At 52.4% G+C, this 26493-nt stretch overlaps 1 protein-coding gene across 1 annotated transcript; it reads left to right on the top strand.

Moving 5' to 3' along the window:
- Positions 1–2619: 2619 nt before the first annotated feature.
- LOC140428810 (uncharacterized) lies at positions 2620–26247 on the top strand. Its single transcript, XM_072515492.1, has 3 exons — positions 2620–2757; positions 9140–9277; positions 24621–26247. Exon 3 carries the CDS (start codon positions 24636–24638, stop codon positions 25542–25544), a length of 909 nt encoding a protein of 302 aa, XP_072371593.1. The 5' UTR covers positions 2620–2757; positions 9140–9277; positions 24621–24635; the 3' UTR covers positions 25545–26247.
- The last annotated feature ends 246 nt before the right edge of the window (positions 26248–26493 follow it).

Raw genomic sequence — 26493 nt, 5'->3', positions numbered from 1 at the left:
CACAATGGACATAGGCTTCAGCGCGCAGCAAATCCAGGAATAGTGCAGGGAGCAGCATCAACCTCTGCACATGGCCTTCTTCGATCTCGCAAAGGCCTTCGACTCTGTCAACGGTGAGGGATATAGAACATCCTCCTCAAATTCAGCTGCCCACAAAAATTCGGCACCATTCTCCTTCGCCTGCTCCACACTAACATGCAAGCCGTGATCCTCACCAACGGAACCACCACAGCCGCAATATTAGTACAAACTGGGGCCAAACAGGGCCGCGTCATCGCACCAACGCTCTTCTTCATCTTCCTCGCAGCTGCACTCCATCCTGAAGCTCCCCACTGGAGTGGAGCTAGGAGCCAAACTACCGGACAAGAGGGAAACTGTTCAACCTCCGAAGCTTCCAGGCCAGAACCAAGGCCACCCCAACTTCTGTCATCGAGCTGCAGTACGCAGAACATACCGGCTGTGCGCGGACTCAGAGGCCGAGCTACAAAACATCATCAATGTTTTCACCGAGGCGTATGAGGGAGAATGGGCCTCAGACTAATCATCCGGAAAACAAAGATTCTCTACCAGACCCATCTGGCACACAATACTGCCCCTCAACCATCAAGATCCATGGTGAGCCCCTGGACAATGTGGATCATTCCCCATACCTTGGGGGATCCTCCTCTCGGCGCGAGCAGACATTGACAATGAAGTCCAACATGGACTCCAATGTACCAGCGCAGCTTTGGACACCTGAGGAACAGAATGTTCGAAGACCGAGACCTCAAATCCAGCGGCAAGCTCTCGATCTACAGATCAGCTGTGTTCCCGCCATTTTGTATGCATCAGAAACATGGGGCACGATTTAACCACTGTGTTACGCCTAGCCCGGATCTGGGCACGCTGGTTAAATAGCAGAGGAAACGCTACAAGAACACTCTGAAAGACTCCCTAAATAAATGCAACATCCGCATCGACACGTGGGAATTGCTTGCCTTAGAATGCACACACTGGAGAGGAAGCATCCGCAAGGGCGCCAATCACCTCGAGGGTCACAGGGTGGAGTGCACGAACTCCAAGCGTAAACAGCAGAAAGGGAGCACAGAATCCAGAGCATCACACCCACCTCATCAAACACCATCTGCTAAACCTCTGGCAGAGTCTGCGGAGCCAGGATTAAACTATTTAGCCACCGCAGAACCCACCCCCCCCCGGTTTGGAAGCAAATCATCGTCATACATGAGGGGCGTCCCAAGAGAAGAGAAGCGCTACCTCTGATTCTGCCTCAGCCCACAGTTCCCTGAGTGTGAAATGATTGTAGAAATGTTGTTAATCGTTCAGTTTAAAAGTTGTTGATGGAAGTGATGTGCTTTGGTTATTTGGTTTCCAGTTTGTATATGAAGGACATTTGGTTCCCAATTATGTTGACCCGGCCTCTATAATGGGTGGACTCAATGGGCCATGTGACTGGCAAAGAGCCAATTGCACAGAAGCGTGCAATCTCCGGTCAATAGCGCAAAAGCGCGGAGCCAGGGAGCTGGGGGTCCGTGCAGATTGTAACCCGGAGCTGGGGAGTTAACCCATGTAAAGTGGGAAATGGTTCAGAAGGGCACTTGGCACAGAAGATGGCTGCCTGACACACAAGATGAAGACACAGAGAATAAAGCAGACATAACTGATGCCTGGAGCCCAGCGGGGTGCCAGTAGGACATATAGGAACAGATCCAGGAAGATTAAGAAATACATAAATGCGGGACACCACTTGAATAAAGCTGACTTCAGCCACGGTGTACACAATGATATGCTAATACGAATGTCTTGGGCCATTTCCTAAAACAAAGGGACAATCGATACTGCTTTCCTGCTGCTACCTGTAACCTGTAAAACCTCTTTAACTATAACCATGTGTAAATGGCAAAACACTTACAAATAGCAATGTACAATCTATAAAATGTTTAAAGATAACAAAGTGATCATTGTTTTGCAGCTGGGCTCATTGTGAACCCAAAGTATAAAATGAATGACTGCCATTCAAACCACGAGAAAGGCTGGCTACCGTACCGCGGGGTACGTATGCTTTCTCCCGAAGCTTCGTGTAACAATAAAACTGCACTGATTTGAACACAGCAAGTCTGACTCGTGAAGTGGTTGATTTTTCCCACAACACCATGTATATAGTCACTCTGTGCCTGTATCATACTAGCCTTTTTGTCTTCTACAATAAACCTCTTTGGTTTACACTGGAGCCTCCAGTGTGTGTTTTTTAATGTTCTTATTAAAGTTTTTTCATTTTATACACTGTACATTCGGGAAGGATATATGTGTCGGTTACAATATACAAGTCATTTTTCTCTGTGCCAATCCCCATCCTTCCCTCCCCACCACCCCCACTTGCCCCCCCCCCCCCCCCATTCCACCCCACCCCTCCTTTTGTTGGTTCCAGTTTGTTTAACTCGAGTCACCCCACCCACTGATCTTTTAAGAGAAGGTGAATTCTCGCAACTCACTGAAGTTACTTTGTGTGTGTGTATGTTGCGCCCAATCAATACATCAATTCCACAGTCAGCAGTGCCTATTGGTTCTCTGAGGTGTCAGTCAAACACATACCATGCATTGTTTTCCATTTCAGGATTTTGTGACAGGGCTTCCTCTGCTCCGGAATGCAGAAAAAGTGGTATTATGTTCACAGTTGATTTAGAAACAGTAGAGTGTAGGTGCAGCAAGTTCCAAGATATGTAAAGTTAACTTCAGCTAGGGATCGAGAATTTGCAACAGGTAAGTGTCACTGTATTCGTCGTGTTGTGAGTTAGTCGGTGAGATCCAAGAGACCTCAAAGTGTGTAAACCCAGGACAATGTCAGAACGTTAGCAGTGAGTGTGAATTAAACAAGGCGGTTTTTGAATGTTACTTTTCCAGGGAAGGTGGTATTGTCACTGAGGTATTAATCCTGATGCCCAGCGTAATGGTCTCGGGACACGGGTTTGAATCCCACCATGCCAGATGGTGAAATTAGAATACAATAAAGTTCTGGAATTAAAAGTCTAATGATGGCCATGAAATCATTGCTGTAAAATGAAGTTTACAATCATTGCTGTAAAAAGCCCATCTAGTCCACTAATGCCCTTACATGGTTTGGCCTACATGCGTTTTCAGGCCCACGGCAATGTGATTGACTCTCAAATGCCCTCTGCAATGGCCAAACGAACCACTCAAGGGCAATTAGGACAACAAATGCTGGTCCAGCCAATGATGCCCACATCCCCTGAATGAATAAAAGCTTGAAGATTAGTTTCTGGACTGGAGGGTTGTCAAAATGATGCTTTGTATCACTTTGGATCATCTGGTGGTTTTAGCACAGACATGACAGATGAAACAACTCTTTGATTATATAGGATGGATAGATGTCTCTACCTGTGATAGAGAGAGGGCGATTAACCTTCCTATGTGTGTTTCAAAACAGCTAAAATAAAGTAGCCGTAGTCCCAGATGACAATAGGCTGCTTTCCACTTTGAGGGGGGGAGAAAGCTGACTGGTGGTGGTTTAACCTGAGGATCACCACACCTCAAGCGAAGGGCAAGGAAGAAAGGCGGGGCCTTCATGAATAACCCTTTCAAAACAGCGGCCCAGCAAACAGTAGTTAACACTTCTTTCGAGAGGCAAACTGTCACCAGATTTCTTTGATGAATGAATGATTATATGGATTATATGTTGAAACGTGAGTTTGTCAAACTGAGAGAGAGAAGTGAAATTGAGGGAAGCAACTCGGAAACTGCGGAATATGATGAACAAAGTATGAGAGAGTGCCAGACAACAGTTGAGGTCATTACCACAGGAAAATGGGATCAGGGATATAAACAGAAAGCACTCAGCAGGTAAGGGCAACAACTGTGGAGAGAAAAACAGAGTTATGTTTCAGGTTGATAATTATCTTTCTTTTCTCACTTTTGTTAGATTCTTTAATTATTTGATGACTTTTGTCTTGGAATTGTTGGAAATTTTGTACTATATCTGGTGTTCAATGTACCGGCTCCTACAATTCTAATCCTGAGGGAATCGTAATTCATAGGGCGGCACAGTGGTTACCACTGCTGCCTCACAGTGCCACGGGCCTGGGTTCAATTCCGGCCCGGATGACTCTCTGTGTGAAATTTGCACTTTCCCTGTGTCTGCATGGGTTTCCTCCGGGAGCTCTGGCTTCCTCCCACAGTCCAAAGTTAGGTGGATTGGCCATGCTAAATTGCCCCTCAGTGACCAAAAAGGTTAGGTAGGGTTATGGGAATAGGGTGGAGGCATGGACTTAGGTAGGGTGCTGTTTTCTATGGGCGGTGAAATTCAATGGGCCAAATGGCCTCCTTCTGCACTTTAAATTCTATGATCGTATTCTTTTTCACAAAAAGCATAATCATTTATTTTACTTCAGTGAAAATATTGCCAGTATAATGTGATCCATGATCAATGTCTACCTGCAGATCACTCAGGAATATCCCTCATCCTTTTGGGGAAGTGCAGCAAATTATAAAATATAGGCATATTGCAAGTACACATATTTCAAACAACGCGTATGACCTTAAAGGATTCTCAAGCTTTCTGCTAACCTGTATCCATCTCATGAATAGTTCATGCTCAGTGTTAGTTCTCCCTTGTCTTCAATTTTCAGAATTTAAATTCTATGCCCCTCCTCCCTGATGGTTTCAAAGTTGGTTTCTCCAAGGCGTAGTTGCCAATTCCTTGATGATTTAAAATGTTGTCACACACTACTGGCCATATTAACCATTTTATGTTGTGCTGCTATCAAGTAGTTGAGCATGTCTACAACCCATTCTCCAGTGCGAATTTACCATGCATCTCCACATGTAGTTGAACAAATCTTTCTGCACACTTGCACTGGTATCTCAAGATCATGCTGAATGTGCCATCTGATACATACCACTCTTGGATGTTCACTGGTCTTAGCAAAGGTTTGGAAGATGTCTTTCCTGGAGGGGCGAGATTTTAATGTTGCCGATGGGGTGGGTGGGGTAACAAACAGCTGGAAACCAGTGGAAAAAAGCATCACTTTCCTCTGGAAAGCTGCAGAGGTCAAATGTTCTCCAGTCCTGATGGAGCCACTGACAGCATATATTTTCCTTTGCCTTTTGTTAATAAACCCCTTTGTTACTACTGGAAATCTCCAGAGTGTTGTTTCGAGCCACCACATTGGCGACAAGGTCAAATAGTCGATCGCAGCTTGCAGTACTTCCTGATTCGAGGGAGGAAGGAAGGAGCATTCGAAAAGAAAGACGAATGAGAGTTGGGAACCATTAAAGATGACACCTAAAGCGTGAATGAAAATGCCTATCATTGGTAAAGTAGGCCCATTTGATCAAGGTACTGAAGATTTGAGTCAGTACATGAAAAGGCTCCGCTATTTCTTCACTGCAAATGAAATCACAGGGCATTAAGACAAGCAGGTGACACTTCTGACAGCTTGAGGGCCCCAAACCTATAACTTGATAAGGAACCTCAGGCTGGATTCTCTGATTTTGAGATTAAGTGCTGACACCATCGTGAAAACTGTGGTCTTTTACGCCAGGAAAACTGACGTCAAAAAGGCCACTGATTCCACGATTTGCTGGGGCTAGCAGGGAGCCAGCGTAGAGCTCGCAGCTCTAGCTGCCAATACGGCCCCCAGCACTCCGGTCTGCAGTGGCCGCGCCATGCTCCATGGCGGACTCAGCTCACGGACATGGACTGCCAAAGTAGTCACTCGCGCTCCCCGGACTGCCCGCCCACATTGCCCCCAGGAACTGGCCAGCAGACCGGTGGGAAACTCCATGCAAAACCCACCACAAATGAACTTAGAAATTCTCCCATTAAATTCCGCCCAGATGGCCTGAGAGTTCAGTTCTCCTGAAACTACGGAAGCCTGAATCCAAACCTCAAACTTAAAGCAAAGTTTGAACAGAAAAAGGTGCCTCTCCAGGAAAAGCTGTGAATAATGCATTTCTTAACTACAGAGAACCTGAATGAATGAATCTACAGAGAAGATCATTACTGGCTGCAAACCAAAGACTTTAATCCACAGGCTTGCTGTGAAGAAAAGTGTGTTAACATTATCATCTGGAACACAGACTCTTTCTTCCTTTTACTTTGGATTTTACCCCTTTTCACCCCTCTGTGTTTTCCTGTTGTGTGTGTGTATGTGTGTGTTATTGTGTAGAGGGTGGGGGGCAAGTTAAAATGGGAATGAGGTATTAGATAATAGTTAACCAGTTGTGTTTGCAGCATATTACATTATAGTTCTTATAAAAAAAGACAATAACTGTGTTTAACTGTACTAACTTGGTGACTGTAATTATTGGGCAGCCAAGGGCCAAAGACTTTGGGTATTTTTCTAAGAACTATTGGTTAATTCACTTGTGCTGTGACTCCAGGGCAAAAGGGGGCTGGAATTAACCAGCCTAACATCAGCCTAGGGTCTCCAACTTTATGTTCCCAGTGTAATGGGTTGAAACAGGATGGCTTTCCTGCCACTTTCGCTTTCCTTTAGTAACTTGTTTCCCTGACCCTTTCATTCTTTGTTTATTTAATTGACTGTAAAGTGCACAGATGTGCCCATAGACCAACTTATCAGCCCGTCTTTAGCTTTAAGCTGCTTGCCCGAATGTCCACAGGATGTGTACCGAGAATGCAATCGGAATCTCCATGGCACTCTTCCAAAATTCAGAGGATGCCTTACATCCTCAGAGCCTCCTCCCACAACCCAGCTTTCATTTCCCCTTCCCCAGTTACTCCTCCCATTCCCGTTTGACTTCTCTTATCGGGGCTCCCTTCCAGTCCATTAGCTCCCTCTAAATCTCAGACATCTTGCTCTCCCCCCTCCTTCCTTCAATACCACCTTATCCTGTAGTTCCAAGGGTGGCAGATCGGGAAAGGATGGCACCTGCTTCCCCACATAGTCCTGTACATGTAAGTATTGGAACACATTCCCACTGGGCAGCTCAGATTCCTCCTCCAATCCCTCTGTGTTGCCCCTCACAACCAGTTCCCCAAACCGCTCGAGCCCTGCCCATCGCCAGCCCTGAAACCCTGCATCCAATTACCCCCCTCCCCCCACGGTGCAAATCTATGATTCCCGCAAATCGGTGCCCACACCGAGTCACCTTCCAATCTCAAATGCTGCCGCCACTGTCCCCACATCTGCAGGGCCGCCACCACCACAGGGCTCGTGGAGTACTTGGCTGCCGAAACAGCAGAGGCGCCGTCAACAATGCCCCCAAACTCTTACCCCAGCAAGAAGCCGCCTCCATCCGCCCCCACGCTGATCCCACCCCTACGACCGACTTCCTTACCACAGAAATATTCGCTGCCCAATAATAATTCATTATGTTTGGCAAGGCCCGCCCGCCCTCCCGCGCCCCCATTCCAACAGGACCTTTTTTACCCGTGGGGTTTTCCCCGCACACACAAACCCCAAGATCAAAGCTTAACTTTCCTAAAGAATGATTTTGGGATGAAGGTTGGGAGGTTCTGAAAAACAAATAAAAGCCTTGGCAGCATCATCATTTTTACTGTCTGCACCCACCCTGCCAGCTTGGGTGGCAGCACATCCCACCTCTTGAAATCCCCCCTCATCTGTTCCACCAACCGTGCCACATTTAGTCTGTGCAGTTGTTCCCATCCCCATGCCGCCTGGATGCCCAAATATCTAAAGCTTGCACCCACCATCTTTTTATATAAATAAATTTAGAGTACCCAATTCATTTTTCCAATTAAGGGGCAATTTAGCATGCCCAATCCACCTACCCTGCACATCGTTGGGTTGTGGGGGCGAAACCCACGCAGACACGGGGAGAATGTGCAAACTCCACACAGACAGTGACCCAGAACCAGGATCGAACCTGGGACCTCGGCGCCATGAGGCTGCAATGCTAACCAATGCACCACCGTGCTGCCCTTTGTCCCCACCATCTTAAACGACACCTCATCCAACCTCTTCTCCTGCCTCCCGGCATCGATTGGGGAGACCTCACTCTTCCCCATGTTTACCTTTTATCTGGAAAACCGGCCAAACTCCTCTAAAACACTCATAATTCCCCCTATGCCTCCCAGTGGCTCCAATATATATTGTGAGACCCTGTGCTTAACACCCCCTACACAATCCCTCTCCAACTCCTTGACGCTCAGAGTTCAATTGCCAATGGCTCTATTGCCAAGGCAAAAAGCAACGGGGAGAGTGGGCACCCCTGCCTTGTCCCATGGTGAGCCTGAAGTATCCCAAGCTCACCCGATTCATCCGCATACAACAATCGGACCCAGTCTACAAGCCCCTGCCCAATCCCAAACCATCCCATCATTTCCCACAAGTACTCCCATTCCATCCGATCAAACACCTTTTCTGCATCCATTGGAACTGCCACCTTCAGTCCTGTCCCTCCGGGAGCATCATTATCAGTAGTAATCTCCTGCTGTTCGCCGATAGTTGCCTCCCCTTTACGAACTCCGTCTGGTCTTCCCCTATCATCCCCGGCACACAGTCCTCAATTCACGAGGACAAGACCTTTGCCAACTATTTGGCGTCCATATTTAGCAACAATATCCGGCGATAGGACTCGCACTGCCCCGGATATTTATCCTTCTTTAATATTGGGGATATGGACACCTGCGATGTCCGCCACAATGTCGGCGTCAAAAGCGATTCTCCACCCAACCGCCTTTCCGATTTCGGCCGACGGATAATCCCGCCCCTTCTCTTTCTCAAGATTTCCTCCCAAGTTGACTGAGTTTTTCAGTTGTCACAATCCCAAGCCCTGAACAACAGCCAGTTCTGTGAATCCCAACTCCATTATCTACCACTTATAGAATCTTAAAACCAACAATCATACAATTCACAAACTTTTCATTTCCAGTGCGAACATGCTCAGTTTACATTATCACTCCCTTCCTCTCAATCATTCTTCTTTGTATTATCTGAAAGTGTTGCCAGTGTGCTTGCATCTCCGAGCTCCAGATAATTTGTAAAGACAAAAAATATAAGATGTCCCTAAGCAGACCCCTGTGAAAACCCACTGTGGATTCCCCAGGCTAATGACAATTCCTGTCCCACCACCATCTGAGTTCCTTTGATCATATCCATCTATAAATATTGTCACTGATTTCCATTTCCTTTATTTTCAGTGCCAGCTTTTCTAGTTGAACTGAAGGCCTGAATGAAATTGAAGACCACCACCTCCACTGTCAACCCCGATCAAGCTCCTTTGTCATTGGATTGACAACAGTGATACTGTCAATGATAATGAGGAAGTGGTGGACATGGTAAAGAATTGCTCTGTGCCAGTCTTTACAGTAGAGGATGTGGTTAGTATGCCACACCTCCCAATGAAACAAAGACTGAATCACAGGAATTAATGTAGGCAAAATAACAATAATGAGGAAAATAATGGGACTAAAGAGGGACAAGTTTCAAGGATTAAATGATTGTTATCCTGAGGATTTAAAGAAAGTAGGTGAGAACATTACAGATGCCCTCACTATAATCCTCCAAAGTTATTTTGATTCAGAAGCCGTGGGCGGGATTCTCTGTCGGCGATGCCGGAACAGGGTAATTCAATTGAGCGGAGACTCGGTTGCAACGCCAAAATCGCTGCGGGCACCGATTTCACGCCAAGTCGCAATTCTCCAGTGCCTCAACAGCGGCGTTATTGCGTTCCAGGGGGGGTGACAGGCAAATGGGCTGTGTGGCCGAGGCGACCCCCCATTGGTCTGATGAGGTGTCCCGGCACCCCACCGACAACCCACTGTGAGCTTGGTTCTGCAGAGTGACACTAGCTATATGGGTGCTGGGCACCAACGGGGCCAGGGGTGCGGGAATGGGGGGGAGGAGAGGTGACATGCAGGGGCAGAGTCTGAAGTGCCAGCCAGGGGTACCATGTAGCCCGTTGGACCTGGTTGGGCACAGGAGTACGCACCATGCTAACATATCGTCATTTCACCCCCAACAGACACTGGAAAGTGGAACTTAAACAACAATGGTGGCCTTCCTGTTAGCCACCGCAGCCTTGGAGGTGCCCTGCGGCTGTATGTGCTGGAGCTGCTCGAGGAGCAGGAGGAAGCTGCAGCAGTGGAGCGAGCAGCAGCGGAACAGGAGGCAGCCGCTGAGGATGGAGAGTCGGCCGCCCAACAGATCGAGGAAGAGGAGGAGCAAAGGAGGCGTTGTATGAGGCCTCGTGTGTCCCAGCAGCGCCTATCATTCGAGGAGGAGCAAGCGAGGCACTGTATGAGGCCTCGGGTGTACCAGCAGCGCCTATCATTCCAGGACCTGCTCGACCGGGCATGCCGTCGTAGACTGCGGCTGAGCAGGGCGACAGTGCGACATATCTGCAAAACCATGGCACACCTGGCACCGTGGGCGAATGGGGAAGGACAGCCGCTCCTGGTGCCCATCAAGGTGATGGTCGTCTTGAACGTTTACACCACAGGATCCTTCCAGGTGCTGAGTGGGGACCTGTCCGGGATCTCACAGAGCTCGCTGCACATGTGCAACCACACCACCACGGAGGCCCTCTATGCCCAGTCGGCACAAGGCATCCATTTCAATGTGTGCCGAGCCCAACAGGCTGCCTGCGCAGTGGGATTCACTGCCATCGCCGACATGCCCCAGATCCAGGGGTGATCAACGGGATGCATATCACCCTCCGAGCAGCTGCAGATGCCAGGCTGCCCTACACAATCATGCATGTCTGTGCCGATAACCAGGCAGTGTGCACAACACCTTCATTCTGGCACACTGGGCGATTCCCGGCCTCTTTGAGACCTCCCCCCCCCCCCGCAACTCCCCCCTCCCGCGGTTGGCTCCTGGGTGACAGGGGTTATCCACTATGGCCGTGGCTGATGACGCCTATCAGGAGGCCACCGACCGATGCCAAGAACTGCTACAAAGATGCCCATAGAGCAGTGCTTTGGCATCCTGAAGATGCGGTTCAGGTGCCTGGACCACTCTGGAAGGGCCCTCCAGTATAGCGTTAGGAGGGTCGCCCGCATTGTGGCGGCCTGCTGCATCCTCCACAACATCGTGCAGCAGAGGGATGATGTGCTGGAGGAGGAGGATGAATGCCAAGCCTCGTCCAACGAGGAGGATGTGCGCAAGGGTGAGCATGGACAGGACATGGGGCCCAGGCAGTCATTGGAGGCCGCACGACTTGTGCACCAGGACCAATGTGCATGGGATATTCTGATCGCCTCCAAGTTCACCAACTAGGGGGTGGGTGGGAAGCTGGCCAAGGGCACGGACACCGCATCCCACCCCAACAACCCCCCACACCCTCCTCCTCCTGCTAGATCCCTGCCTGCAACCCCCTCTGCGACAAATACCTGCCACACTACGAGGATGTGGGCGCTGGGTTTGCAGTAACAGCGGGTCTCGTCCATTGGATGAGGATGTTGACAAATGCGCTGTGATCAGCTCCGGTGCTCCGCATCGTTTGACAACATCTGACTCCTGCCCATGGGAGCACTTTCCACCATCCACCTGGGCGATCCCTGCATGCGAGCTGGCCAGTCCATCACACGGTGCCATCAAATCCCTCGTGTGGCAATGATGGGGACAGTAGAGGGGAGGGTGGGCCCATTCGCACCTCCCACTCTGTCTGCTGCCCTTATCTGGCCATCCCAGACCTGCCAATCCCTCACACCGATCTGACAGAGCACCGAGGCAGATTGTATCAGCGTGAACAGGTGTGTAATGTGAACAAACATATACATATATGTGCCCTAGCCCCTATCACTTTACTGTGTCTTGCACCCGTGCCAACCTAACTGGTGTCTAACTTTCTGGCCCTGTTGGCCCCAATGTAACATCTAGGTGGATCCCCATCAGGAGTGGAAGCGGCCTGCTGTGATTGCAGCCCTGCGACCTGGGTCCCATTGGCAGCCATATTCTGGGGCGACCTGGATGGGCCCGGCTGCTGCTCGGGGTGTCCCAGGTGGCGTGGTGCCACCCTGTTCTGCCCGCTGCCCACCAGATGTGCCAGGGACAGGAGGGTGGGGGGGGAGTACAAGGTGCTGCGGTTTTCCGGCACCTTTCCTGCGGGAGTTACCGGCATGGGCCCCATAACCTCCTCCTCCCACGAGGAGCCCAATGGCCCCCGGGCTAATCCATGGGAGCGGAGCTATCCCTTGAGGCACCCCTGTCACCTGGTGCTGCCAGTCCTGGAGGCCCGCTCTGGTCTCAACCAGGGTCTGCACGCTCATGGCTATGGAGCACAGGAAGTGGACCATCTCCGTCTGGGATTGCACCACATCACGCTGTGACTGGGCCACCACCCTCTATGTCTGTGCCACGTCGGCCAGCACCTGGACAATGTCGCCAAAGTTCTCAGCCATGGCCTGCTGTGACTGGACGACGCTCAGGAGCGCTGCTGCAATTTCCATGTGGTTCTTGCACATGGTTGCCTGAGATAGCAGCACGGTAGCACAAGTGGATAGCACTGTGGCTTCACAACGCCAGGGTCCCAGGTACGATTCCCCGCTGGGCACTGTCTGTGCGGAGTCTGCACGTTCTCCCCGTGTTTGCGTGGGTTTCCTCCCACAGTCCAAAGATGTGCAGGTTAGGTGGATTGACCATGATAAATTGCCCTTAATGACCACAAAAAATGGTTAGGAGGGGTTATTGTATTACGGGGATGGGGTGGAAGTGAGGGCTTAAGTGAGTCGGTGCAGACTAGATGGGCTGAATGGCCCCCTTCTGCACTGTATGTTCTATGTTCTATGTATAGGGCAGCCCTGCCCTGGGCCTTGGCCAGCGCCTGCACAGAGTGCCCCGGGTGGCGTCCGAGGTGGAGGCATTGGGGGCTATGGTTTTGGCTATGGATCAGAGTGTGGTAGTATGCATTAGGGGTCATGTGGGACTGTGAAGCCGTGGTGCTATTGGCTGACAGATCCCGGGTCCTGGTTGGCTGTTGATCCCTAGCTCCGCCCTGAAGGCGGAGTATAAGAACCTGGGCTTCTCCCCGCAGCTCCAGTCTGTTGCTGAACTGCGGGGAACAAGTCACGCTTAATAAAGCCTCATCGACTTCATCTCTATTCGTCTCTCTCGTAAGTCATTGTGCGCTACAATTTATTAAGCGTGCTTAAAGGACTATGGAGCTCAGGATCGCCCCGGAATGCCTGCGGATCAGCCCCCACGCAGTGAACGCGGCAGCAGTTTTTAAACACAGGCAGACTTGTTTCGAAGGCTACCTCCGAACGGCCCCCGGCAGGATCACAGAAGACCAGAAACTACAGGTCCTGCACTCAAGGGTAAGCCCGGAAATTTACCCTCTCATAGAAGACGCAGAGGATTTCCCGACGGCGCTCGCAGCACTAAAGAGCGTCCACGTTCGCCCAGTGAACCAGGTCTACGCACGCTACCAACTCGCAACGAGACGGCAAAGTCCCGGAGAATCGCTAGAGGAGTTCTACGCCGCGCTGCTAATTTTGGGACGGGGCTGCGGCTGCCCGCCGGTAAACGCGACTGAACACACGGACATGTTAATTCGCGATGCGTTTGTGGCAGGTATGAACTCTCCCCAAATCCGCCAAAGACTTTTAGAAAAAGAGTCGCTAGGACTCTCAGAGGCACGGGCCATCGCAGCTTCCCTAGATGTGGCCTCGCAAAACGCCCGCGCCTACGGCCCCGACCGCGCGGCAGCCCCTTGGGCTCCGTGGACCCCCGTCGCGACAAACCCCCCCCTCCCTCACAGGCTTGCGCGGTTAAGACGCCAGATCATCCCGGGGGGGCCCGCTGCTATTTCTGCGGGCAGGCGAAACACCCCCGGCAGCGCTGCCCGGCCCGCACAGCGACTTGCAAGAGCTGCGGGAAAAAGCACCATTTCGCGGCTGTGTGCCGGTCCCGGGGGGTCGCCGCTGTCCCCGGAGAAGAAAGAGTGCAGCGCATCCCAAACGCTCCCCAACCCCCCCCCAGCGCCCCAGGTGCGACCCGCGGGCGCCTCCATTTTGGGTCCCGGCCACCACGAGGGGAAGATGGGCGCCGCCATCTTGTGACCCCCCAGCCATGTGCGATGCATGGGGGTGGCCATTTTGTCCACCCCCGACCACGTGCGATCCGTGGGGGCGGCCATTTTGTCCACCCCCGGCCGCGTGCGATTCATGGATGCCGCCATCTTGGATGACAACAAAGGACCCCAGAATCGACGGCTCCACGGGGTCCGAAGAAGACGCTGAGGCACTACGACCACATCTGGCTTCGGTGACGCTGGATCAATCACGGCCCCGGACGCTCCAGACGACGACAACAACGGTGCTGGTCAACGGATACGAGACACCATGCCTGATCGACTCCGGGAGCACCGAAAGCTTCATCCACCCCGACACGGTAAGACGCTGTTTTCTGACCATCCGTCCCAGTACGCAAAAGATTTCCCTAGCTGCAGGATCCCACTCCGTAGAGATCAAAGGGTTCTGCATAGTGACCCTAACGGTGCAAGGAAGCGAGTTTAAAAACTACAGGCTCTACGTCCTTCCCCAACTCTGCGTGCCCACATTACTGGGATTAGATTTCCAGTGCAACCTGCAGAGCCTAACGTTTCAATTCGGCGGCCCAATACCCCCACTCACTATCTGCGGCCTCGCAACCCTCAAAGTTGAACCGCCATCCTTGTTTGCAAACCTCACCCCGGATTGCAAACCCGTCGCCACTAGGAGCAGACGGTACAGCGCCCAGGACCGGACATTTATCCGGTCCGAAGTCCAGCGGTTGCTGAAGGAAGGCATAATCCAGGCCAGCAATAGTCCCTGGAGAGCACAGGTGGTAGTAGTAAAGACCGGGGAGAAGCAAAGGATGGTCATAGACTATAGCCAGACTATCAACAGGTACACACAGCTAGATGCGTACCCTCTCCCCCGCATATCCAACATGGTAAATCGGATTGCCCAATATAAGGTCTTCTCCACCGTGGACCTCAAGTCCGCCTATCACCAGCTCCCCATCCGCCCAAGTGACCGCAAGTACACAGCCTTCGAGGCAGATGGGCGACTATACCACTTCCTAAGGAGTTCCTATTTGGCGTCACAAACGGGGTCTCGGTCTTCCAATGGGAGATGGACCGAATGGTTGATCAACACGGGTTACAGGCCACGTTCCCGTATCTCGACAACGCAACCATCTGCGGCCACGATCAGCAGGACCATGACGCCAACCTCCAAAAATTCCTCCAGACCGCAAACGCCTTGAACCTCACATACAACGAGGACAAGTGCGTGTTTAGCACAAACCGGCTGGCCATCCTGGGATACGTAGTGCGCAATGGGATAATAGGCCCCGACCCCGAACGCATGCGCCCCCTTATGGAATTTCCCCTTCCCCACTGCTCCAAAGCCCTGAAACGATGCCTGGGTTTTTTTTCATATTACGCCCAGTGGGTCCCCCAGTATGCAGACAAGGCCCGCCCACTAATACAGACTACTACCTTCCCTCTGTCGACAGAGGCTCGCCAGGCCTTCAGCCGCATCAAAGCGGATATCGCAAAGGCCACGATGCGCGCCATCGACGAGTCCCTCCCCTTCCAGGTCGAGAGCGACGCCTCCGATGTAGCTCTAGCGGCCACCCTTAACCAAGCGGGCAGACCCGTGACCTTCTTCTCCCGAACCCTCCACGCCTCAGAAATCCGCCACTCCTCAGTGGAAAAGGAAGCCCAAGCCATAGTGGAAGCTGTGCGACATTGGAGGCATTACCTGGCCGGCAGGAGATTCACTCTCCTCACTGACCAACGGTCGGTAGCTTTCATGTTCGATAATGCACAGCGGGGCAAAATTAAAAATGACAAGATTTTAAGGTGGAGGATCGAGCTCTCCACCTTCAACTACAAGATCTTGTACCGTCCCGGAAAGCTGAACGAGCCGTCCGATGCCCTATCCCGCGGCACATGTGCCAACGCACAAATAGACCGTCTCCAAACCCTCCACGAGGACCTCTGCCACCCGGGGGTCACTCGGTTCTACCATTTTATAAAGTCCTGCAACCTCCCCTACTCCGTGGAGGAGGTCCGTACTGTCACCAGGAACTGCCACATCTGCGCTGAGTGCAAACCGCATTTTTTCAGGCCAGATAGAGCGCACCTGATCAAGGCTTCCCACCCCTTTGAACGCCTCAGTCTGGATTTCAAAGGGCCCCTCCCCTCCACAGATCGAAACACTTACTTCCTGAACGTGGTGGACGAGTACTCCCGTTTCCCTTTCGCCATCCCCTGCCCCGACATGACAGCGGCCACAGTTATTAAAGCCCTTAGCACTATATTCACACTGTTCGGTTGCCCCGCATATATATCCATAGTGACAGGGGGTCCTCCTTCATGAGTGACGAGCTGCGCCAGTTCCTGCTCAGCAAGGGCATAGCCTCGAGCAGGACAACCAGCTACAACCCCCGGGGGAACGGGCAAGTAGAGAGGGAGAACGGCACGGTCTGGAAGACCGTCCTACTGGCCCTACGGTCCAGGGATCTCCCAGTTTCACGGTGGCAGGAGGTCCTCCCGAACGCTCTCCACTCCATCCGGTCACTGCTGTGTCCCACCACTAACCAAACGCCGCATGAGCGCCTCCTTGTCTTCCCCAGGAAGTCCTCCTCCGGAACGTCGCTGCCGACCTGGCTGGCAGCCCCAGGACCCATCTTGCTCCGGAAACATGTGCGGGCGCACAAGTCGGACCCGTTGGTCGAGAGGGTTCATCTCCTCCACGCGAACCCGCAGTACGCCTACGTGGCGTACCCCGACGGCCGACAGGACACGGTCTCCCTGCGAGACCTGGCGCCCGCCGGCAACACGCACACCCCCCTGACACCGATCACCTCCTCCCTGCCACCGGCGCACCCCGCGACCGCCCTCTTCCCGGGAGGATCAGGTCTTCCTCCCATGTCCGACCAGGAGTGAGACAGAAGCAGACACCAAAAAGCTCCCGGAGACGACAACGCGGGAACAAGCACCTGCACCATCACCGGGGCTGAGGCGATCGACAAGGAAGACCAGACCGCCCGCTCGACTCGTGGCATCGGTGTAACACAAGAATGTTGTGGACTTTAACGAGAATGTTCTTTTCCTCTTACGAATATTGTAAATAGTTCACAAACCCTGTACATAGCCCAATGTAGGGCAAAGTGTAGAGCATTGAAAGGACATGCCAAAAATTTTCTCCTCCCAGGACCAGCCTTGTAAACCCCTACCACCATGCGAAGCACCACCCCACCGGGTTCATTTTTAACAAGGGGTGAATGTGGTAGTATGCATTAGGGGTCATGTGGGACTGTGAAGCCGTGATGCTATTGGCTGACAGATCCCGGGTCCTGGTTGGCTGTTTATCCCTAGCTCCGCCCTGAAGGCGGAGTATAAGAACCTGGGCTTCTCCCCGCAGCTCCAGTCTGTTGCTGAACTGCGGGGAACAAGTCACGCTTAATAAAGCCTCATCGACTTCATCTCTATTCGTCTCTCTCGTAAGTCATTGTGCGCTACACAGAGTGTCCAGGTTCTGGAGAATTCTTCGCAGGCAGAGGCCGTGGCCCAGGACAGGGTTGCCATCTCACAGGCAGCCACCTGCCAGAGCCCCTTGGACATTGCAGCGGCTCAGCTCAGCATACTCCCACAGGGCCTCTCGCTGGTCGAATTCCAAACGGCATTGTCTGCATGGGGTGAAAGGCCAACATGTTAGAATGGTGCATACCCTCGTGCCCAACCAGGTTCCATGGGCTACACGGTGGCCCCGGGTGGCACTGCAGGCTCCCGCCCTGCATGTCCACTCCTATCCCCCTCACGCCTGCCCTGTCAGTGTCTGGGACCATGGGATTCCTGGGCCTAGCGCCCATCCCTACTGCCAGGGGTACCGTTGGCTGGCACAACCCTCATTGGGGGCTGACGTGGGTGTGGCCCTGAGTCTTCCGCCAGTGGGTGGTGGCCTGTTGGGCAGGGAGTTCGGGTCTGGGGGGAGATGGGTTATGGCGGGGGGGAGGGTTTCAGGGATGGGCGCACCTATACGGCTGGTGTTACTGTGTAGAACCAGGTGCCGAGGTGGGTGGTCAGTGGCAGCAAGATGGCCGTCGTAATGCCGGTCGGTGCCTGAGCACAGCCCCAGTTATGTGAGGGGGGAGCACCGGTTGCTCAGCATGTCGACCCCCCCCCCCCCGCCCCCCCCCCCGCCCCCCACGGTCCTGGCAGGAGGCCCCCACCCAGACAGCACAGCCAGCACGGTCAGTGTCCAGGCCGGCAGTCCGCAGTCACTCCACTCCGTGTCCTACCTCCTCTTTCTCTCGCTCAGTAGCCACAACGCCAGGTTCACAATGTTTGAAACTACAAGTGAACGACGGCGTTGGGAATTCGGCCCATCAGCAGCGGTGAATCGCGGAGACCCCGGAGAATAGAGGGTCAGGCCCGCTAATGATATGCCAACGGTGTATAAACGCTGCGCACTTACACCATTTTTGGAGTGCCGGAGGATCCCTTTTTGGTGTCAAACCGGTGCCTATCGCGATTTTGGCATCAAGGCTATTCTCCACCCAACCGCATTTCGCAATTTCTGCATCGGTGGACAGAGAATCCCACCCTACGTGTTGATGCCAACGCAGAATCCGTGGACTTTTACAGCAGAAAAACTGGTGCCGCACCTGGACTGATCACGCTACAGTGAAGGGGCTAGCGCTGGCGCCACATGGTGCGCAATCGATTCGAATGGGAAACGGTGCCAGATTTATGATTGACACCCAAAGGCTGACAAGCTACAGCCGCATATAAACAATTCTCCCCCTACACACACCATCCCAGCCAACAAGGTGGCAGTGAGGAGAGCAGCCCAAGGTTCACAGGCGCCGAGCTGGAGACCCTGTTGGGCGCAGTGGAAGAGCAGCGGATGACCCTGTACCCCAGGCTGGGAAGGAGGCTGCCAGCTGCCGCCGTTCATCGTGCCTGGGCACAGGTGGCTGAGGCCATGAGCGCCACCTGGACGGGCCAAATGTGCGGGAAACAACAGCTCGACCTCCGAGGACGGCCAGGGTGAATTGGCTGCTGTGTGCCCCTGCCACCCCCGCCCAGAAGACGACCGAACCCCCACCCTGCACCACATGCGGGTACCCGTGGCTGGGTGACCTGACCACTGAGGCCATCACCTACCCATCCTCTGGGTTGCATGCGTCGGATTGTCAAACACTGTCGTTTTATGTGTTTCCCCCCCCCCCAGGAGAAGGCCGTGCACAGCCGCCTGGAGCGGGAGAAGATAGGAGGGGAACCCGCGAACCTGCGGCCCCTTATCAGGGCAGAGCAGGGGGCCCTGGATGTGGTTGGCGGCCCGGAAGAAAGGGAGGTTGCTGAGGTGGAGCTCAGCCGCGGGTGAGAAAGTGAGACCCCGCTTAGTTGTGGTTTCCTCTGACACGTGTGTCAACACCCCCACAACACCACCCCCACACCACCTTCACTCCCACACCACCTCACCCCCACACCACCCTCACCCACACACACACTCACCCTCACCCTACACCACCCCCACACCACCACCACATCACCACCATCCCCCCCCAAAAGCCCCCCCCCCCCCCCCCACCGGCCGCGGTCGAATCATGCGTTTTGTCTTGTGTCTTGCAGGACCTGCGGGTGATGGGCTGGTCCATCTGGTGCCCCCAGCCAGGGCCACAGCCGGAGCCCCACCCCCTTGAGCCGAGCAGTGATGGGAGCAACTCGGACAACAACCTTCCGCCCGAGACTCAGGAGACCCCGGAGCTCAGGTCGGAGGGTGACACTGACCTTCCGTCACAGCTGTCTCCAACACCCTCCACCATCCCAGAGACACTCACCTCGGTTGACCATGTTAGTGAAGAGGTTCCAGGCACAGCAGATGGAGGTAGGAACTCCCGAGAGGGCAGATGATCGGAGTGCAAGCCGACCCTCGGAACTAGCTGCCATCTAGACGGGTCTCGAGCTTCTGGAACAGACGGTCCCATCGATTGTGGCGATGCAGTCGCAGAGCCAGGGCCTACATGAGGGGTTGTCGGTGAGCATCCAGTACCAGCAGGTGTAGTTGGAGGAGTCCAACTGTGTACAGCAGCAGGAGGTGGTGCCGACAATGCGTGCCACCCGGGTCAACACCGCACTACTGGCTCCTGGGGTGGAGGCATTGGGGGAGCTAATTTTGAATATGGATCAGCATGTCTGAGGCTTGGGGCATTCTGTGCAGGTGCCGGCCGAGCCCCAGGACAACTGTTACCAACATTACAACCTCCCTTGGTGCTCTATCTGATGGGTGACTGGTCTGGGCTAGCCGGGGGGAGGGGGGGATGGGCGGATCCTATGGGTGGTCCATGCTTCCAATCCCCCCCCACCACCACCGACCATCCCCATCACCGTCACCCTGGGGGTTCGATGGGACCATGTGGGAGCAGCTCGCATGCAGGGATCACCCAGGTGGACGGTGGAAAGTGCTACCATGAGCAGGAGCAGAGCACCAAAGCTCATCACAGAGAGGGTTGTCATCATCGTCCATCATCCGGCCTGGTGTTATTGCCCACCTCGTAGTGCGGCAGGTATGTATCACAAAGGGGGTTGCAGGTAGAGGGTGGCCGGGGGAGGGCGTGAGGGGGGTGGGGCTGAGATGTGGTGTCCGTGCCCCTAGCCAGTCCCTCCCCCACTCAACCCACCCCCCCACCCCCCCAGTCGGTGAACCTGGAGATGATCAGTGCGTCCCGTGCGCGTTGGCCCTAGCGCACACGTCGTGCGGCCTCCCATGCCTACCTGGACTCTTATGTTCTTCCCACCTTTGCCTTCCTCCACATTCTCCTCATCGGACGAGGCTTGGCGTACCTCCTCCTCCAGGACATCGCCCCTCTGTTGTGCGATGCGGGCGACCCTCTCAGCATCATACTGGAGGGCACATCCAAAGCAGTCCAGGCACCTGAACCGCATCTTCAGGAGGCCGAAGCACCGCTCGATCATGCCCTTGGTCGCTGTCTGGGCTTCATTGTAGCGGGCCTCGCCGTTGGTTCTGTGGCCTCCGGGTAGGTGTCATCAGCCACGAGTGGATAACCCCTGTCACCCAGGAGCCAACCCCCCCATCATGAACATGTTAAGAATTGTTGAGTGTGCCAGGTTGAAGGAGTCGTGCACACTGCCCAGGTATCGGGCGCAGAAGTGAATGATGCGCAGCTGATGGTCACATATTAGCTGCAGGCTCATCAAGTGGAACCCCTTTCGGTTGGCCTGTCATCAGCCGGTGCTTGTAGGAGGACGTGCATCCCATTGATCACTCCCTGGACCCGAGGCATCCCGTCAATGGCTCCGACCCTCACTTCCCAGGCATCCTGATGGGCCCAGTCCACATTGAAATAGATGTATTGATCCGCCTGGGCATATAAGGCCTCCGTGACAGCGCGGATGCACTTGTACACCAAGGTCTGTGAGTTCCCAGACAGGTCCCCACTTGGCACCTGGAAAGATCCCGACGCATAAATGTTCGGGCCACTGTCACCTTGACTGCCACCGGGAGCAGGTGTCCTCTCCCATACACCCGTGGTGCCAGTAGTGCCATCATCTGGCAGATATGTCGCACCGTCTCTCTGCTCAGCCAGAGTCTGTGACGGCATGCCCGGTCCGGCAGGTCCTCGAATGACAGGCGGTGCCGGTACACACGAGGCCTCACGCGGAACCTCCGTGGCAACTCCTCCTCCTCGGCCTGTTGGACGGCTGAATCTCCATCCTGGGCAGCTGCCATCTATCCCTCTGTGACACGCTTCGCTGCTGCAGCTTCCTCCTCCTCCTCGAGCAGCACCCATTCGTACAGCCGCAGGGCATCCCCCAGGGCTGCGGCGGCCAGCAGGAAGGCCACCATTGCTGGTTGTCTTCCAATATCCATTGTCTGCAGTGGGTGAAATGTCGACATGTTAGCATGGTACATACACCCGTGCCCAACCAGGTCCACCGGGATACATGGTGGCCCAGGTTGGCTCTGTGGGACAAGCCCCCACATGTCCCATTCCCCCCCCCCCCATTCCCGTACCCCTGGCCCCATTGGTGTCCGGCACCATGCAGACCTGACACCAGGGGCTACTGTGAGTGTTGCCTCGGGTGGGCTGCCAGTGGGTTACAGCCAGGTGGGGGGGGTTGGTGCAGGGGGGTCACATGGCAGGGGCTGGCGTGCGGGGGTAGGGGGGTTGGGGCACCCATACGGCCGGTGTCAGATTGTAGAACCAGGGCCAAGGTAGCTGGTCAGTGGGTGTGCAGCAAAATGGCCGCCATAATGTTGGTCCGCGCCTGGACACCACCCCAGTCCCGTGAGGGTGTCACCCTGGTCACTCGACCTGTTCCACCAATCTGCCCCCCTCCCCCCAGCCGTGGCTGGGCCGCCCCCACCCCAGCCATCCAGGCCAGTGACCAGCCCGGCAGCCCGCAACCATTCCGTGTCTTACCTCCTGTCTCACTCCACCATGCCGGTTTCACAATTTTAAAAAGCACAAGTGAACCACGCCATCGGGATCTCGGCCTATTGGAGGCAGAGAATTTAGGAGGCTCTGGAGAATACCGTTCGAGCCCGCTAATGACATGCAAATGGTGTCTACAGTACATGCGTTCCAGAACGCATTGATCCTGCTATCGAGGTGACGGTGAATTGTGATTTGGCATCTGCCGCGATTTTGCCGTCGGAACCGAATCTCTGCCCAATCGCCTTTCCCGATTTTGGCGCAGCCAACAGAGAATCCCGCCACATACCTTTAGAATAATATGCTGCACCGCTTTCTCTGCTATTGAAGAAAGCTGAGATAGAGAAACCTGGGAATTATCATAGATTACCATAGAATTTACAGTACAGAAGGAGGCCATTCGTCCCATCGAGTCTGCACCGGCTCTTGGAAAGCGCACCCTGCCCAAGGTCAACACCCCCACCCTATCCCCATAACCCAGTAACCCCACCCAATACTAAGGGCAATTTTGGACACTAAGGGCAATTTATCATGGCCAATCCACCTAACCTGCACATCTTTGGACTGTGGGAGGAAACCGGAGCAGCCGGAGGAAACCCACGCACACACGGGGAGGATGTGCAGACTCCGCACAGACAGTGACCCAAGCTGGAATCGAACCTGGGACCCTGGAGCTGTGAAGCAATTGTGCTATCCACAAGGCTACCGTGCTGCCCCAATTATAAACCAATTAGCTGATCATTTGTTGTCGGAAAATTACTGCAATCTATAACTCATGTTTGAGGTACTGTATATCTTCACTTATTTACCAATTTTGCAGGCTTTATGCCATCAGTCGTCATATCTTCCCCCAACCACACTTTCCAAGATCCCAATCATACCAGCATTTTATTTTTTATCTTCTAAAAATCATGATTATTATCCTTCGCCCCTTTTACCATGTTCAATCCAATTTTATTCTCAGCCATTTGGAAGTCCATAATGCATTTGAGAGCATCCTTTGGTGTTTAATGCCTCCTAATATTTGTGCCATTTTCTTTCATGAACTTGAAGCATTTTTTAAATTTTCTGTAAGTTGCTTGATGGACTTGATCAACTTTGCACAGTTACGTTTGTCAGTACAAACTGGTACCTTGAAAAAACCTAATAGTTCATCCAGTATCCCTGCCATAAATAAAATTCCCCTGCCCTGGGTTAGGTTGGCACTGGGAAGCTGAGCCTTAGGGAGAGGGATGACAGGCCCAGGAGGAGATCAGAGGCCTGAGGTAATATTGCTGGTGTAGATCAGGTGAATGGAGAGACAAAGTTGTCCATAGAATTTATAGTGCAGAAGGAGGCCATTCGGCCCATCGAGTCTGCACCGGCTCTTGGAAAAAGCACCCTACCCAAGGTCAATACCTCCACCCTATCCCCATAACCCAATAACCCGACCCAACACTAAGGGCAATTTTGGACACTAAGGGCAATTTATCATGGCCAATCACAGGAAATTCCCTGGCAGGCACACAGTATCCAGTAGCAAAGCGAAAAGTTAGTCACCAGGAGATGTCATAGCTGCTTTGGGAGGAATTTATTTAATTCCAATGCTTCGCACATCCTGATTGTGTATGGGAGGCGCAATTGTTTTTTCCTGATTCTCAGTTTTGTATGTTTCTCTGCAAATTTCCCTGCGTGCTGCTATTGGCTGCTGTTCGTAAACCTTTTAACATTTTTGGATTCATTACTTATTGAAATAACACGGCACAGCAATTCTTTGAAAAGCATTTGGCCTAGTCTCTAAATGTGACCCACAAAGGAATGTCAGTCCCCAGTGCTTTCCCAGCCTCACCCACTACATTGTGGTTCTGGTTTGAGGCCATGACCCTTTGCTCCCTCCCCCATCCCTTTCCCTTGGAGAGATGGAAAGTTAATGGTCAAGTCCTTTCAGGCCATTATTCCTCACCTCTTTACAACTCCTACTAATTCTGTGGGCCCTTTCCTCCCCTCCAGGCTTCCTCCTGAATAGGCAAGGATCAAGTGAGAATTTAGGAAAACCAGAACTGCTCTTTCTCTCAACTACCAAGTTGATTTTTACGTTTAATCTTACCTCCTCTCTGTCCTTTCCTTCTTCCTTCCTCACCCCCCGGTCATTTTATGCCAAACAAAAAGTAATTCACAGCTTAATATAATCAATAACTCTATTAACACTATTAACACTTACCCTTGTTTTATATCTTCATCCAGCAAAATTAAGTAAATATGGGAGGCAGCACCAGTAAGCAAGAAGAAAGACCAAAGCGAAATAACAATGAGTTGAGGACTGCAGGCAAAGATGGGAAACAGAAGAAGCAGAAGAAATCTGGTGTTCGCAATTGCTGCTGCTGTTGCTTCAAAATATGCAAGAATATATGTTCCGAATGCGAAGACTGTGATTTAGGAGATCTTGATTTAGACGGCCTCGATTCTGGAGGCCTCGATTCAGGAGGCGTCAATTCAGGATGCATCAATTCAGGAGGCATAGATTCAGGAGGCCACGGTTTAGGAGGCCTCTATTCAGGAAGCCTTGATTTAGGAGGCCACTATTCAGGAGGCTTCGGTTCAGAAGGCATTAATTTAGGAGGTTTCGATTCAGGAGGCCTCGATTCAGTAGGCGTCAATTCAGGATGCATCAATTCAGGAGGCATCGATTCAGGAGGCCTCGGTTTAGAAGGCCTCTATTCAGGAAGCTTTGATTTAGGAGGCCACTATTCAGGGGCCCTCAATTCAGGAGGCCCCTATTCAGGAGGCTTCTGTTCAGAAGGCATTAATTTAGGAGGTCTCGATTCAGGAGGCTTCAATTTCGGAGACCCCTATTCAGCAGGCCTCTATCCAGGAGGCATCAATTTCGGAGACGCCTATTCAGGAGGCCTCTATCCAGGAGGCATCAATTTAGGAGATCCCTATTCAGGAGGCCTCTATCCAGGAGGCATCAATTTCGGAGACCCCTATTCAGGAGGCCTGTGTTCAGGGGGCATTGATTTAGGGTGCCTCAATTCAGGAGGTCTCGATTTAGGAGCCATCTGTTCAGGAGACCACCTTTCCGGAGGCATGGATTTAGGAGGCCTCATCTCAGGAGGCCTCGATTTAGGAGGCTTTGATTTGGGAGGCTTTGATTTAGGTGGGTTTTAGCTGGTTACTACTGGGGACTGAGGCCAATGAACATTGAGGGATTCCAACTGCTCTAAAACATAACAGTAGAATGCTGTATACCCATCCCAACTCACCAACAGCTGCATAAATTTAAACACAATACTGAGTGATACCCATTGCCGTTATGGAATTGTTCCCCATTGATTATAGCTTTAAAATTCATATGTAGTTTTTAGAATGTAACTACTCAGGAGTTCTATGGCTTTTCTCTGTTTCCTCTTGTAATACAATCTCTAATCCATTTATTTTAAGATAGAAGGTGTTAAATGATCAGAGACGGGTTTTATGAAGCGCATTAACATTTACAATTGTTTTAATCTTATGGGATACCTATCTTGTAATCTTATGGCATACTTATCTAACTCCCTGGATAGGAAACCCACAAGATCACATGGAACAGTTTTACATCCAGCTCAATGTTACCCTCCACTGACTGCAATGGGGAATGAAATTCAGCAAGTGTAAAACCAACATTGTGAGCAATCCTGTAACTTTCCCAAAAGGGCAAGTTAGGTTAAACTAGGCAATTATTCCACCTTCTCCACACCTAACATTCTCTTAAACTGGGGCTCACACTCTAGCTGTGGAACTATGATCTGTAATTATTTTAACAGAATCAAACCCATTATTTGATATCTGTTTTGACTTTGTATATTATTTATGTATTTGTTGCTGGTATTCATTCTGGAAACTGAATAATATTATTATTTTGTACTTTATTTTTCCTTTTCCACAGCAGAGTTTCTTTTTGGTCAAGTTGATTTGAACGTACTGAGTGTTGGTGTGGGGTAAATGTCTGCCCCCTGCTGCAACTTTTCCACGTCATGCAAACTGCAGTTAGTCAATATTACCCGGCTTTACCTGTAGGTTTGGATGGAGAATTGCCGGGTCCGTGGCCACGCATGCGCACAACGAATACCTGCAGTGG

This window comes from Scyliorhinus torazame, chromosome 8, assembly GCF_047496885.1.
Source record: "Scyliorhinus torazame isolate Kashiwa2021f chromosome 8, sScyTor2.1, whole genome shotgun sequence".
Taxonomy (NCBI): domain Eukaryota; kingdom Metazoa; phylum Chordata; class Chondrichthyes; order Carcharhiniformes; family Scyliorhinidae; genus Scyliorhinus; species Scyliorhinus torazame.
Note: the sequence above shows the minus strand (reverse complement) of the source record. Positions and strands in the feature narration are given on the sequence as shown.

Excerpts from the sequence above, each read along its gene's own strand:
- LOC140428810 (XM_072515492.1), top strand. The coding sequence starts at position 24,636 with ATGGGAGGCAGCACCAGTAAGCAAGAAGAAAGACCAAAGCGAAATAAC.